Source organism: Peromyscus eremicus, chromosome 11, assembly GCF_949786415.1.
Source record: "Peromyscus eremicus chromosome 11, PerEre_H2_v1, whole genome shotgun sequence".
In the NCBI taxonomy this organism is placed as follows: Eukaryota; Metazoa; Chordata; class Mammalia; order Rodentia; family Cricetidae; genus Peromyscus; species Peromyscus eremicus.
In genome coordinates, this window is record NC_081427.1 from 41,494,948 (window position 1) to 41,510,970 (window position 16,023).

The 16,023-nt window shown below is 38.2% G+C and overlaps 1 protein-coding gene across 6 annotated transcripts in view; it reads left to right on the forward strand.

Moving 5' to 3' along the window:
• Window positions 1–16,023, forward strand: part of Gpbp1 (GC-rich promoter binding protein 1) — a 76,188-nt gene that overhangs the window by 30,724 nt on the left and 29,441 nt on the right. For 4 of the 6 annotated variants that reach the window (XM_059276060.1, XM_059276061.1, XM_059276059.1 and 1 more), the window contains 2 exons: window positions 14,213–14,336; window positions 14,465–14,688. In XM_059276060.1, coding sequence (XP_059132043.1) covers window positions 14,213–14,336; window positions 14,465–14,688 — 348 coding nt within the window. The remainder of the gene's footprint in view (window positions 1–14,212; window positions 14,337–14,464; window positions 14,689–16,023) is intronic. The other 2 variants (XM_059276063.1, XM_059276064.1) reach the window with 1 other exon arrangement.

A 16,023-nucleotide genomic window follows, 5' to 3' on the forward strand; every position in this document is an offset into this window, starting at 1 on the left:
ATATAGTACTGTGATGTGAGTATTGTGATGTCAGATATTATTGTGATGTGAGATATATATATATGTACTATATATATAGTACAGTAATTTATTATTAATGTTAATATTATTTTTGGAGACAGGATCTTTGTAGCTCTGGCTGTTTTGGGACTCACTGTGTAAACTAGGCTGGTCTTGGCCTTGAACTCACAGAGAGAGATCTGCCTGCCTCTAACTGTGCCCACCACTCCTGGCTATAGTGATTTCTTTATTTTCTTTTTCTTTTTTTAAAATTACAACCTCTCAGCTTATTTTTTCATCTTAAAAATCATGTCTTAGATTTCTGTTTGTAACTGCTTGTTCTCTACTGGGACTTTTGTATCATGTATGTCTCTGCTTTTAATGTTGTCTTAAGTAAATGGAACAAACATTAATTACTATTGTGTTCTTTTTTTTTGTTTTTTTTGTTTTTTTTTGACACAGGGTTTCTCTGTAACAGTCCTGGCTGTCCTGGAACTCTCTTTGTAGACCAGGCTGTCCTTGAACTCACTGAGATCCGCCTGCCTCTGCCTCCCAAGTGCTGGGATAAAAGATGTGCGTCACCACCACCCGGCTTACCATTCTTTAGTTCAGTATAATGATAGTTCTCAATTTTAGTTCAGAATGATGTACAGATAGATGAATTAAGGATGATAATGTTATAACTGTACTTACATGCCTTTCTGAGACATGTAGTATTTTAGCCCCATCATGTGGTCAAAATACAAACTACATGCATCTGGTTATGTCTGTGCCTTAGGACAGTTTACACAGTATTTTTTCATATGCATAGATCTAATTAAATAAGTTTTATTTGCGTTTGTGCACCAGTGCATAACTTTTGTGGTTCTTTAAACCAATTGCTTTAAATTTTTTTCTGAATTAATCCATTAAAAAATTTTTTTTAACAATTTTATATGTGTATTTAGCCTTCATGTAAGTTTGTGCACCATGTGCATGCATAGTGTCCACAGAATCAAGAAGAGGGTGTCTAATCCCCTGTAACTAGAGTTATAGATGATTGTCAGCTACTATGTGGGTCTTCTAAAAGAGCAGCAGGTACTCTTAACCACCAAACGACTCCCCACCCCCCTTGTTTTCAGTGTTGCGCATGTGGAGGGCAGAGGCCAACTTTTGAATTTGTTTTCTCTTACCATGGGGGTCCAAGGACCTACTGAGATTTTCAGTATTGGCAACAAGCACCTGCACTCATCTCTCGCTGATTTGGATGTGGCCTACAGTAAGAGTAACATTTTGGGTAAGGTGTAGTGGCACATGCTTTTAATTTTAGCACTTAGGAAGTAGAGGCAGGTGTGAATCTCCGAGTTTGAGGTCAGTGTGGACTACATACCACAAGTTGTGCTCCTGGCCAGCTCCAGTATATAGTGAGACTGTCTCAAACAGTAACAACAAAAACCAAAGCATTTTGGCCTGGTCCTATAAGATGACTCTAGGTAAAAGGCTTGCCATGGGACTTAGGAGGACCTGAGTTTCATCCCTGAACTCACATTTAAAAAAAAATGTTAGTCTGTGCCTTTAATCTCAGCTCTGGGGCTGGTGAGACAAGTCCCAGTTTGGATCCCTGGGACCCACTGAGTTAGCCCAGCCTAAATTGGTGAGTTCCAGGTTATTGAGAGATCCTGTCTCATTCTATTATTTAATGTAGAAGAGGTAAGTAAACCCTATGAACAGGCTACTGTAGCTTTTGTAGTACTAAGTGTTAGAAAAAAGAAGATCCCAAGAGTGCAGTGTTAAATAAAGGTGGATAAGCTAGAGTTGTAATTTGGTTATTGACTTTTTGCCTAGTATGCACAGGCCCTAGGTTCAATCTCCAGCCTTGTAAGAATAAAGCAAGAAAAGGGGGCAAAAAGGCATGTTGGTTGTAGAAAATTAAAACAAAACAATAAAAAATTATGATGAAATTCTACTAGAGGTGAATACCACATTTGTATTTTAATATTCTTCTGTCAAGAGTATCATTACCACTTTGAAATTTTATTTATTTTAATTAAATACAAGATCTCTCTATCTCCCAGACTGGCTTCAAATTTACCTTGTAGCCCAGCTTGGTTTGCATCTGAGGCTGGCTACCAATTTATAGTCTTCTGTTTTCATTTCCCAGTGTGGTCTATTACACTGGGTCAGCCTGTCATTTGTTCTTTCATGGCAACAATTAAAAAGCAGTGGTTATATAGTAAGACTGTTTTAAAGCAGTATAAGCTCACATTGAAAATACAGTCTAATGTGCATCTTTTGTAGGATAAGCGGATCTGAAATTCAGTCAGACTGATAGAGTTCATTGAAGTATCTTTGTGGGACATATGTACTATGTAGACTTTTTTTGGTGTGTTTATATAAATTGTTTTATTGAGGTATCCTAGATTTGTTTTTGTTTTTGAAGACATTGGCTGAGGAGATGACCTTACTTTCTCCTGGCCTTCTTCTTTCCACCTCCTATGTCCTGGGACTGTAAACACGCTTTTTACTGTGTCCAATTTGGGCATGCTAGGGTTCATATGATGATGGTGATAGGCAAGTACTCTACCAACTGAGTTATAACCCCAGTTCCTAGTTCTAGGAATTACAACTTTTTCTTCCCACATTTCTTCCATGAGCTATTCATCTTTTAATAGTAGTGTTCAGTCTCCAGAAATTTGAATTTTTTAAAGTTGGTTTTATTAATTTCTAGTTCTAGTCTTTTATGGTCAGCTAGAATGTAATCAGTTATTTTGATTTTTCTTGTATTTGTTAAGACTTGTTTTGTGTCCTACAATATGGTCTGTTTTAGAGAACAGTCTTGCTTGGGCTGCTGAAATGATTGTATTTTTCAGTGTTTAGGTGTTCTGTAGAGTCCCTTTTATAAATAGGGAAACAGGTTAGGAGACGAGAAAGAATTTTTCCTAAAGTATTAGAGCTGCATAAGTTCCTGTAGATACTTTAAGATTTGCCCCCCTCCCTTTTTTTTTTCTTTTTGCCCAGGGGTTGTGGTGCCATGCCTTTAATCCCAGTACTGGGAGGCAGATACTGGTGGATCTTGAGTTCAAGGTCAGCCTGGTATACAGAGTGAATTCCAGGACAGCCAATTCTACACAGAGACCTGTCTCTAAAAACAGAACAACAACAAAACCCCAAAAGATTTGTCCTTTTGGTGGGGTGGTTCTGGAGCTTGAAACCATCCATGATCTTTTACATGCTAAGAGAGTACTCTGTCAGTAATTGACACACCCAGCTCTGTTGGAATGTTCTGAAACATATTATACAAAAGGTTTTAATGAAATGTGTAACCTTACAATCACCTACACAGTAGTATCTTAAACATTTTGCCTCAATTTGGAAATGGAACATTACCTATACAGTCAACATGTCCTTACTATTTACTTCTTCACAGTCCATTTCCCATCTTGTCTTAGACATTGGGTTTATGTTTTTGTGACCTGTTTGTTTATATTCTTTGTTACTTTTCTTAATATGGGTTGGTGAAATATATTCAGAGGCATATATAGTCTTGTATGTTATCTTTTTTTTGGGGGATGGGTGGGTGGGGGGAGGTTTGAGACAGGGTTTCTCTGTGTAGTTTTGGTGCCTGTCCTGGAACTCATTTTGTAGACCAGGCTGGCCTCAAACTCAAAAGAGATCCCTGGCTCTGCCTCCTGAGTGCTGGGATTAAAGGCGTGCACCACCACCGCCTGGTCATCTTTAGTGTTTTTGAAGTCATATTACTTTTTTATTGTTGCATGTATTTCCCTAAATAAATTATAGTATCTTAGTACTATTTTAAATAGTTTTTTTAAAATTATGGCTTTAGTAATATGATATCTCATGTTAGTCTCCTAATTAGTATCCTTGATTAATCCATACTTTGTTGTGGGTGTTGCTTTTCTTATTTATTATGACTGGGCCTATCAAATGTTAATAAGCAAGTGCTCTACTTTCACTAACCTATGTTTTAGTCCATCTTGAATTTTTTAATATGAATATTTTAATATGAATTATTTTAATTTTATTCTTGAATACCACCTTTCTGTGTCTCTTTTTTAGTCTAACGTTTCTTACTTAGATTTTACTGCACTGGCAACTTTTCAGGAGGCCTTCTACTTTGGGATGTTAGGAGAAGACATAAAGACCCAAGTATATGACTGATGACTTGGCAGACAGTAAAAATGAATGTTAGAGGCACTGGTTTGTCACGCTTTCTAAGTAAGGCTTTTGGAGATTAACGGGGAGAGGGCCTTAGATAGATGCTTCCTTTGCACCGAATTTAGGGAATCAACTACATTTTTAATAAACCTGTTCTTGCTGGGTGGTGGTGGTGCACACCTAGCACTTAGGAGACAGAGGCAGACAGATCTCTGTGAGTTTGAGGCCAGCCTGGTCTACAGAATGAGATCCAGGACAGCCAGGGCTACACAGAGAAGTCTTGTATTTAAAAACCCCAAACAAAACCCCCCAAACAAAACGAAAAACCCTATTTTTTGTTTCAGAGGAGACTGCTACTTAACCCTTGATGTTCATTCTCAAACACGACTAAGCAATGGTCCATGCAAAAAGCAGTAGTGGCATTGCATTTTTGGCACATAAAAATTTTGTATGGGGATGTACAGGGTGGGCACATGGTAGATTTACTCTCCTAACTACTGCTCTTCAGCCTTTATATACTCTCGGCTGAACTTGAGTTTTAGAATGATGTTCCACTTTTGTCAAACACTGATTGATAGATGCTGAAACTAAATCCGTTTAATTTGTCTTGTACAACATGTAATTAAGGCTACTGTTAGTATTCCTAGCAGCAGCAGCAGCAGCAGCAGCAGCAGCAGGAGGAGGAGGACAGAAGGTGATACATACACTCTTCCTTCCTCTGGACCAACAAGATTGGCGTAGAGTCATGTATTACCAATTCAAGGATGTTTAAAGTAACCCAGTATTTGGTGTTATTTTGGGCATTATAGGCCCAGTACTTAGATCTAGAAGAACCTTTGGGAGGGGAAGGGGAGCTGGAGGGAGAAGGATTAAGAGATTGACTTACATTCCCATATTCAAATACCTTACTTCATGGACACGTGTCACTCCAGTTTTGAGGACTTTTTTTTTTCCTTTTTTTTGGGGGGGGGTGAGGGTTGTTAATGATGATAGGGTATGTGTCCAATAGGTTTTTGTTCTATTCTTTGAGAAACTCTATTCTTTATTCTTGAGAAAGTTGCAGCATAAGCACAAATCAGAAGGGGCTTGGATATAAAATGATTAAGACCTTGTGCTTTTGGTGCACCCAGCAAGGAATGTACAGACTCTTTGGTCCCATTCTAGATTGTCCCTCACAGTAGCTGTGACTCATAAGCACATAGCTAAATGTAACTGGTGATGTTGAATATATTGTTTTTTTAAAGTGGTTGTCTTTAATAGATAAAAGAGTACTCTTTCATCTTAGCATGCCAGATGTGTTTTGTTTGTTAAGGTGCTGTTTACAATCACAAATGATAAACTTTTGTCTCCTTTTTCTGAGATAATCTTCCCCTTATCCCACCTTACTCCCATTCAGGAACTATTTGAGGGACAAGGCACTGAATGTAAGGGCCAGCATGGTGGAGCTCAAGTTTAATCTCAGCACTCCAGAGGCAGAGAGAGACAGGTGAATCTCTGAGTTTGAAGCCAGCCTGGTTGAGTTCCAGGGCAGCCAAGGCTGCATAACAGAGAGACTGTCTCAAAAAACAAGCAAACTAAAATGTTGAATGTAGCTGAGTCTGGTGGTGTATACCTGTAATCAGAAGGATAAAGCAAGAGGATTTCCAGGAGATTCAGGCCAACCTGGGCTATAGCATGACCTTGTCTTTAAAAGAGCCAAACCTCAGATAAAACAAATGTTGAGTGAAAAACTGAAGATTTTTTTAAATTCTCACTCTGGACCTACATGGTAAATGATACCACTATGGTGATATTTTATTTGTATTAAAATGTTATTTGTATGTTAATAAATAAAGTTGCCCGGGGGTCAGAGCTATTAGCAAGCCATAGGAAAGCAGGGCAGTGGTGGCCTACACTTGTAATCCCAGCACTTGGTAGGCAGAGCTGGGTAAGTCTCTGTGTGTTCAGGGATACAGCCATTATTGGATACACATGCCTTTAATCTCAATACCAAGCATGGAAAACCTGGAGGCCTGTACAGACAGGCCGTGACGAGGCGGTCATGTGGTTGGGTTTACAACCAATGAGAAGGCAGAACAGGAACTCTATATAAAGACTTTAACACAGGGGTAGCTCTGGTTCCGAGAGGTAGGACCACTGCAGGAGGAAGGGTAAGGTTTTAGCTCTTAGCTCTGACCTCTTGGCTTTCTTCTTTGCATTGGTTCTGTGCTTCTTATTTAATAAGAAGGTTGGTTACATCTACATATCCACCCCTCAAGGCTCAGGGAACATCTTGCAGGAAAGGACTGAAAGTATGTAAGAACTGGAGGAAGAAGGGGAGTGTAGCCAAATGCTGCTGCCTTCCAGGCATAGCATGGCATGGCGCATGACATGGCTGCTGCACTCTTCAATTCATAATATTTGTAAAACACGTGATTTTGCCTGCCTTCAGTGCTGTTAGGACACCTTGGAAGTGGAGTAACAGGTGGAGGTGTTAGCCACCAGGTGGATGCTGGGAATTGAACCATGGTCCTCTATAAAAACAGCTAGTGCTCTTAGTAGCTGAGCCTTTTACTACAACTTTACCCCCCACCCCCCGTTTTTGTTATTTTGAGATGGTCTGTCTGCATATCCGTGGCTGTCCTGGACTCAACAATCAGGCTGGCCTTGAACTTACAGATGATACGCCTCTGCCTCCCTAGCACTGGATTAGAGGTGTGCACCACCATGCCCAGCTCTATTTATTGGATTTTGATATTAAGCTTATACTTTATAAGCTGTCAAACTTATACTTTGACTTTAGTTTTTTTTTTTTCCCCCCTCTCTGTTTGAGATGAGATCTTGCTATGTAATTTATTCAGGTTTTGAATTCACCATATAGCCTAAGCTGGTCTACCTCAGTCTCCCTAGTGCAGAAATTACAGGTGTTTGTCACCACATCTGGCTTTGGCTTCAGAGTTACTTAGGCGCTGTTTTTCTTTTCACATCTCTTAGCTCTTTGATAGTTATTTGTAAAGATTGTAGATTCTTCACTGTCAATACTTAAATATGAACCAATGAAGTTTAACGTGAACTAATGTTATTTCAACTGCCTAATAGCTACATGTACCCAATAGCAGCATTGGAAAGCTACAGATTTTTGCTTGTGTTGAGTCAAGGTCTCTTTAGCCTTTGCTGTCCTGGAACTGAGATCACTCTGTCTCACTATAGTGCTGGGATTTAAGGCATATAACACCACTCCTGGATATTATAGATATTAATAGATGATGTCAGAAAGTTTTTTATTGGAAAGTTGTGGTAGAGGTTTTCATTGATGACTGACTGACTTAAATGTTCTGGTGGTTCTTATTTTTTGCCTTATTTTTAGTCATGTATTAAGGAAATTGAATAGTTTTGCATTCATTTAAAAATATCTACATAAGAATTGGGAATGTAGCTCAGTTGATAGAGTACTTTTTTAGCATGCGTACATTCTGGCTCAGTTCCCCGTACCACAAAGACAGGGCATTGTGGCATACCCCTATATGGACTTTTTAGGTAGAGACAGAAGGATCAGAAAGAAGTTCAAAGTTACCTCTTTACTTACTGCTCCAAAACGTCCAACTGAAGGACAAGTCAAAGACAAGTTATTGGGGCGAAAGGTAAACAGATTTATTTGGAAAGCCTGCATACCAAGAAATTGGTTGGATATGACCAATAACTATGTTAAATCACTGTAAGTATCAAGCTGCTTTTATCCTTAGATAAGGTGGCAAGCAGAAAGATTGACTGGGGACCTTGAAGCTTTACTCAGGTGGTCTAGGATATGGGGTGTTAAAACCCTGGCAACCAGAACATACGTAAGCACAGAGTAATGATGCCCCTGTGAGCCTTGCAAATGGTTTGGTTACTTTCCTTTTGTCCTCATTAATCTGAGGAGAAGAAAAGAGATGAGGGAGTTTCATTGTGACAGTCTGTACAGTCAGTTCAGGACAAACATGTCTATGTACATAGTTAAGCAGAGATGGATGCAATTCAGATGTAAAGGTAGGGAAGAATACTGTGAAGGCAAGTGCAAAGCCGTTTGCCCTGTTGAGTTACCCATAGGATATCTTCAAGGTCAACTAGGAGTTCTGCTTTCAGCAAAAGAAGCTTTCAGATCATTGGAAAGTCTATGCAGCCATTACAACTCACATGTCAGAGATGTTTTATCAGCAAAGGTAATGAGATGGCATGGTCTCAAAAATTAATGACTTCAAGCCATTTAAAATCAAGGCTTATTGATGATTTTTCTTTCTTTGAGAATAATTTTTTTCAATCAGTTCTTTCTCATTTCTTCAGACCTAAGGCAAGCATTAGGCTGCCTTCTCTGTTTTTTTCCCTTTGCTTAGATATTTCACAGAAATGGAATAACATCAAGTGAATTTTGAACAATGGCTTAAATTTCACTTAAAAATTGTTTTTAGATTGATGTACATTGTATCATTTACCAGTATTTATTTTAAATTATATAGCTTTACCACATTTTATCCATTGATGGGCATTTAAATTGTTTGCAGCCTTATCTTATTTCTTTTCTTTTGGATATGGCTTTGGTACTTAATTTAGTCTGTCTTCAAACTTCCAATTCTCCTGCCTCAGTTTCTCAGTTGCTAGCAGTAAAGGTGGACATTACCACAACTGGCTTGTTTATAGTTTATTCTTTCCTATTTTGAATAATGCTGTCTAAAACTTAATGTATGAACCTGTGAAGATATTTGAAAAGTCATATAGCTCTCTATGCAATGTGTATTGCTGCTGTGTTCTGTCTGTCATCTATCTAAGAAGGTGTCTCCTGTACCCCGGGCTGGCTTTAAACTTGGTGTGTAGCTGATGATGACCTTGCAAATTCTGAGATTAGAGGCGTGCACTGCCACTCGTGTGTGTGTGTGTGTGTGTGTGTGTGTGTGTGTGTGTGTGTGTGTGGTTTGTTTGTTGTTGTTGTGGTTTTTTTTGTTTTTTGTTTTTTTTTTTGGGGCGTTGTTGTTGTTTTTGAACTGTCCTGTAACTCACTCTGTAGACCAGACTGGTCTCAAACTCACAGAGATCCACCTACCTCTGTTTCCTAAGTGCTGGAACTAAAGGTGTGCACCACCATACTTGGCTTTTTAAGTTTTTTTTTTTTTTTTTTTTTTAAAACCTCCCCAACTGGCTGGGCAGTGGTGGCACTTGCTTTTAGTTCCGACACATGGGAGATTAGGCAGAGAGAAGCTGGTGATTCTCTTGAGTTCTAGGACAGCCAGGACTACACAAAGAAACCCTGTCTGGGACCTTCCCTCCCCTGCCCCCCCAAAACCAAAATAAATAAACAAAACAAAACAAAAAAACCCCCACCAAAACACTGCCAAACTAGTGTCCAAAGTGACTGTACAACTTTACATTCCTACTAGTAAAATATAAATAACGGTAGCAGTGGGAAGTTTTTTTTTTTTAAGAAACTGAAAAATAATTTTTAAAACCCTACAATGTATATGTATACATATGCATAAACATACAGCCGAATTACATTTTCCATTCCTGCTGTACTTTGCTACCTCTATGTATTTGAATTTCCTTTCAGTGTTTTTTTTTTTTTTTTTTTTTTTTTTTTTGGTTTTTCGAGACAGGGTTTCTCTGTAGCTTTGCGCCTTTCCTGGAACTCGCTTTGGAGACCAGGCTGGCCTCGAACTCACAGAGCTCCGCCTGGCTCTGCCTCCCAAGTGCTGGGATTAAAGGCGTGCGCCACCACCGCCCGGCTAGTGTTTTTTTTTTTAAAGTTCAAAAGGTGTTTTCCATGTGTCTTGTGATTTAGATCTATTAGTTATTCTCTATTTTTGAATGGCTTCACCCTTTTTTGGGGGAGGGGTGGAAGCATGGTGCTAGTGATAAAAACTAAGGTGTTAGTAGGTGCTAGGTCATGCAGTTAGCAGAGACAGTCCTTAGTTCTTGCCTTCTTACTTTATCCCCCCATTAGAACTCTAAAAAGATTGTGTGTTGTGTGTCCATGTCAGTCCGCCCATCTCTGTGTGTGTGTGCACATGAGTGCAGGTGCTGACAGGCCAGCAGCATTGGATCCCTTGGAGCTTGCACAATAGGCACTTAAGAACTGTTAATCAAATTCATGTCTTTTGGAATAGCAGTTTATGCTCTTAACCACTGAGCTAGCTTTCAGCCCCTTAATTTTTTTAAGTTTGCATACAAAGTGTCATTATTTTTAATGGAATTATTTTTTTTCTGATTATAGGCTTAGATCACTTAGAAACAGGAATGTGATGGTAGAGTTATGGAAATTTAAGAGTGCTCAGTGGATGGATAAAAGCACTTGTTATGCAAGCTTCAGTTTAATCCTTGGAACTATAATGAAAGTGGAAGGAGAGAACCTTGCCTTAGGAGATTGTGTGCGCCCCCCTCAATAATAATGAATAAAAATGAAAAAACAAAACAAAACAAAACAAATTCCAAACTGAGAGACATCAGTGTGTTATCAGTAGAGAATGCAGATCAGAAGTGAGATCTGAAATGGTAAAAGAATCTGAACTATTCAGGTTGTTAGATGTGAAGTATGAATGAATGCGTATAGAATCACACAGCGAAAGAGGAAGACGTGAGAGTTGTCCACTCCTTTTTATGTATAGCAGAAAACCTCATGTCTAGAAACAAACACAAGAAGACCCTTTCTTACCTGTTTGATTGAGTAATTGAGATAGGGTCTTTGAATCCCTGGTTGTTTTTGAACTCTTGATCATCCTGCTTTTCCCCCTCTCAAGTACTGGTATTGCAAATGTGATACTCCACTTTAAAACAACCCCTTTTTTTGGAGGGCGGGGGGAGAAACAGGGTTTCTCTGTGTAGCACTGGCTGTCCTGGAACTAACTGTAGACCAGGATGGCCTTGAACTCAGAGATCCGCCTGGCTCTGCCTTCTGAGTGCTGGGATTAAAGGTGTGTGCCACCCCCCCCCCCCCCCCCCAGCAAGACAAGCATTTTTAAAAGGAGGAGACTTTTGCTAGTATTGAATATCATAGAAAGGACAATAGATTAAAGATTAATAGAGGGTCATAGTTCAGCATACAAAATCAATTTGGTTTGACAAAGGCATTGTGAATTGATTAATTATGGAGTCAGGACAAATATCAAATTGGCATTTGTAGTGTGTTAAAAAGTGTAAGAGAGGCAGAGAGAGGCAGGCGAATCTCTTGAGTTTGAGGCCAGCTTGGTCTACACAGAGAATGCCTATTTTTAAGAGGTGGAGAGGGAGAGAAAGAGAAAGAAAATTGGGGGTAGGAGAGCAAAAAAAAGGGGGGGGGTAGGGTAACAAGAAACAGAAGTTGTTTGGACAAGGAAAATCATATTGAAGTGGCTGAGATTTGAGTTTACTACTATGTTGGGCATGAAGGTTCCAGAGATTGGAGGGCCCTATTGATTACTGTCTGTCCCCCCCCAAGACAGGAATTATTTTCATGACTATAACTTTTTTATAATAACCAAAAATCCATTAATTGCTTAATTGTGTGTTTAAGATTGAGAAACAAGGTTGAATTATGATGTGTATTAATGCCTATAATTTGGTTTTATTTTCTGCCTAAAATGCTAGCAATTTCTCTAAGCCCCCCTTTTTATGTTCAGATATGTGTGATCACAGAATAATAACTGATGGTAACAATTTGTTTTTAGAGTCTTAGTGAATATTGAAGCCACACAAAAAGTCATGATAATGTTGATCTAGGGATACCAAATAATAGAAAAAAAAATTTCTCTGAAAGAAAGTAGGTAGAGGATAATGTTATTTTAAATTCTTTCAGGTTTTGGGGTTGGGGAAAAACTTGAAAAAAAAATTCTTTCAGGTTTTTAGTTCTATAATATTTACATATGAGTCCATGTACTCTTCAAATTTGGAATAATATGAATATTTATTTGTATTTTCTTACACACTAATAATTAGAAATTGGCCATGTGTGTACCTTTCCAAACTAGTTTGCTATGCTAAAGCATTGTTAAATTGGGTGGAGCCTGTTACCACCTAACTTCATTGTGTTTGCAAGTAACTTTAGTCTGTAGAGTGTTGCTGTCAAGTAAACTTTTTTTAAGTTGCTGTAAAAGATGGTTTGTATTGTATACCTATTTCCAGATTAGCACTTTCACTTTACGATAAAGCATGATCACATTTCAAACCTTGTCTGTAACCAGTAAAATACCGGGTTCTTTTGTCACTTAAAACTTTGAGTATTTAACCCAGTTCTTTAATGGAAGTAGGAATTTAGAAGTGAGACCAGTAAAAGAAGAGAGGAGATAGAGAGGGCTTGTCAGAATTTTCCAGTTCCCTGATTACCTGATAGATGTCAAGCAAATTTGGTTGGTCATGCAGTTAATACCTCCACTCTCTAAACTAATAGCTGTTTACTTATAGATTAGTCTCTTGTTTGCATTAATTGTAAAAATATTTGATTGTGTTACTTGAATATGGCAACTGGCCAAATCGTCATAATTTTGTAGGCATGTCTTATCTGTGTTTATACTCTTACTAGCCTTTACTTTGTATCACTAAATTTTGTCTTTTTCAGTTTCACTTGATATACAAAAATACTATTCTGTTCTTGCCTTTTTTTTTTTTTCATTTCTCTCTGTTCTCTCCTTTATTGTGGTTTATGGTTTGTGGGAGTCGTTCTCTCATGGCAGCAGGAGTTGGAGACAGGCTGATAATATTCCATGGACAGACAGGAAGCAGAGAGTGAACAGAGAGTAGAGTTCTGCTGTGAAATCTAAAGTGGGTTGTGCCTCCTTCCCTCTTCCAGCAAGGCTTACCTCCCTAAGGTTCCATAACCTTCCAAACAGTGCCACCAACTGGTGACTTAAGTGTTCAAACACATTCACGCTTAACCTTCCATTCTGAATCCGGCACAGGCCCATAGCCATCTCATGAGATACAAAATTCATTTGTTTCACTTTCCAGAGTTTCTATAGTCTTTCACAGGCCTAACACTATTCAGAAATCCACTGTCTCTTCTGAAATTCAAGGTAATCTCCCCTTAAAATAAACAAGTTTCATACTTCAGTATGTAATAGCACAGAGTAAACATTGCTATTTTAAGAGAGAGGAATTGGAGGCATAGGCATACCAAGTGGAAATCAGACCAAAGCTAGTCCCAAACCATAAGGGCAATCCTGGAACTCTTTTCAGCATCTGGGACTTAGGACACATCTGGACTCTAAAGGGACTAGGTATTTCTAGTCTAGTTCTAAGAATACCTTTGCTTACTTTTCCATGTTAGTATATCATTATTTGTATTGTTTCCTATAGCTTATTGTGTCTCCCAGTTCATGGATTTTCCGTCTTCTTTTTAAGGAGGTCCTTCTTCTTAAGGCCAGCTTGGTCAGCTAGGCTTCTAGGCCTATTAAGGGTACACACTGAGACCTTGTCTCAAAAAAAGAGAAAGAAAGAAAGAAAGAATGGGCACTACTATGCCTTCCCCTCTCCCTTTTCTGATGACACATAAAACCCTTGACTAAATAAAATTTTTTGTAATTGTTGAGAATTTTGATTGTGATTATATTATTCACATATATACATTAAATAACCATTATAAATAGCTTGTACTTTGTAGTCTTAATTTTTGAAATAGTTACTCTGTATTCTTTCCCCCCCCCTCTTTTTTCTTTTTGTATTTAACTACTTTATGAAGAGTCTAGGGAACTTAAAAATGTTTCACATTTGACAATTTTTCTTGATGTAGAAAAAAAGAATGAAAATGTTTACATCAAATAGAGTGTAGTACAGAATTTTATATGTTGTTAAAAATGCATCACGTTTTTACTTGTTTATCTTGGGTTATTTTATTGCTACTATTGCTATTACTATTGGAAAAGTAGGTGTAGTTCTTGAATTCTTTCAGAAAAGTATGCTTTTTTTTTGGCAAAGCAGAAGGAAAGAGAATAACAATTTGATTAATTTCATACATATTTCAATAGCTTGGAAATAACTGCATATATTCTTATCCATTTAAACTCCTAGAAATAAGTTGATGTGCTACTGGTTTAAAGTTAAATTTAGGCTTAATAAATGTATTTATTTTAATTTATTTCAGTCATCATTGAATTTTGAGAAGCATTCTGAAAATTTTTCATGGACAGAAAATCGTTATGATGTGAGTCGTCGACGACACAACTCTTCAGATGGCTTTGATTCTGGTATTGGACGTCCTAACGGAGGTAAAATTTGCTAAGGAATGATGGAATTCATAATTTTTTCGTAATCTTTTTAGGATGTTTTGATTGCTATTCAGTCATTAAGTATAACTATCTTTGAATTTATATTACTTTACTGTTATCAAATAAAGGTAATTTTGGGAGGAAAGAAAAAAATGGATGGCGTACGCATGGCAGAAATGGTACAGAAAACATAAATCATCGAGGGGGATACCATGGTGGAAATTCCCGTTCTCGTAGCAGTCTTTTCCATTCTGGAAAAAGCCAAGGACTACATGAAAACAGCATCCCTGACAATGACACTGGGAGGAAAGAAGACAAGAGAGAACGCAGACAGTTTGAGGCTGAGGACTTTGTAAGTTTCTATAATTTTCATACAAATGATGTTTCTGCAAGTGCCATTTCAGTATCAAGGCACTCATAGGTTTTTATCGTTGTTGTTCATTTTATATTAGTACAGGTAATTTTCTGTAGGGTCATTCTAACAGGTGCTTGTTCAGTTGTGGATATTTTGTATTGAGTCAGGGTTTCATGCTTCAGCTCAGGCTGAGTTGAACTCAAGCATGAGTCACTATGCCTAGTTCTGTCTACTTTATTTTAAATTTCATATTTTATAAGGAATCACACATTTTTTTTTATTACCTTTTAATTTTGTGTATGTGTGTGTGTGCTTGTATGTGTGTTAGTTCAGGCCACAGCATGTTTGTGGAGGTCAAGGTTAACTTGGTTTTTTGTTTTATTGAGACTGGGTCTCACTATGTAGCCCTGGACTTCCGTGGAACTTGGCATGTAGACCAGGCTGCCAGTTCCAGAGGATTAAAAGAGGGCAAGACTCATCCTGAGTGTGGGCTTGGGGGCCAAATGGAATAAAAGGAATTACCTCCTTTTTTTGTTTCCTGCTCCCATGATTTGAATTTTTCTGTTGCACAATGACTTTCCCTAGTGAACTGAGCTTTCTGAAACCATGCACTAAAATAAATACTTCCTCCTTTCTGTTAATTTTGTGGGGTATTTAGTCATACCCACTAATATAATATAAAAAGGTAAATACAATACCTTGGCTGTGAAATTAACGAAAGTATATAGTGTGCTGAACATTGTTCTTAGTACTAATGTTTTGAGATAGGGTCTCGCCATGCAGCTCTTGCTGCCCTAGAACTCAACAGTGTAGACCAGACTGGCCTTGAGCTCACAGTGCCTGTCTCTACCTTCCGAGTGCTGAGATAGAACGCATGAGCACCCTCACACAGCCTCTAGAGGATAATATCAGGGAGTTGGTTCTCTTCTTACAATGTGTGTCCTTTGGGTTTGACAGCAGGCACCTTAACCTCTTGAGCTATCTCCCCTGGCCACTCTAAAGGGAATTTTTTGGTCACTAACTCTGCTTTAAAATGGTTTCTTTCTTCCTCCCTTCTGATTCCTTCCAGAACATTTTGGCATATTTATATTGTTTTCATTCCTTATGAAAATTGAATACTTCCCCTTAGAACTAGAAGCCTCATGAGTTTAGTGGTTTATTTACAAGTGCCTCATAATCTATCATTTGTACATGTACACACACACACACACACACACACACATACACACATACACACGCACACACACACACGCACACACACGCACGCAAGCACACAAGCACACAAGCACTCATGCATGCGTGGTCTTGAAAATGTATTTTGCTAATTGATCA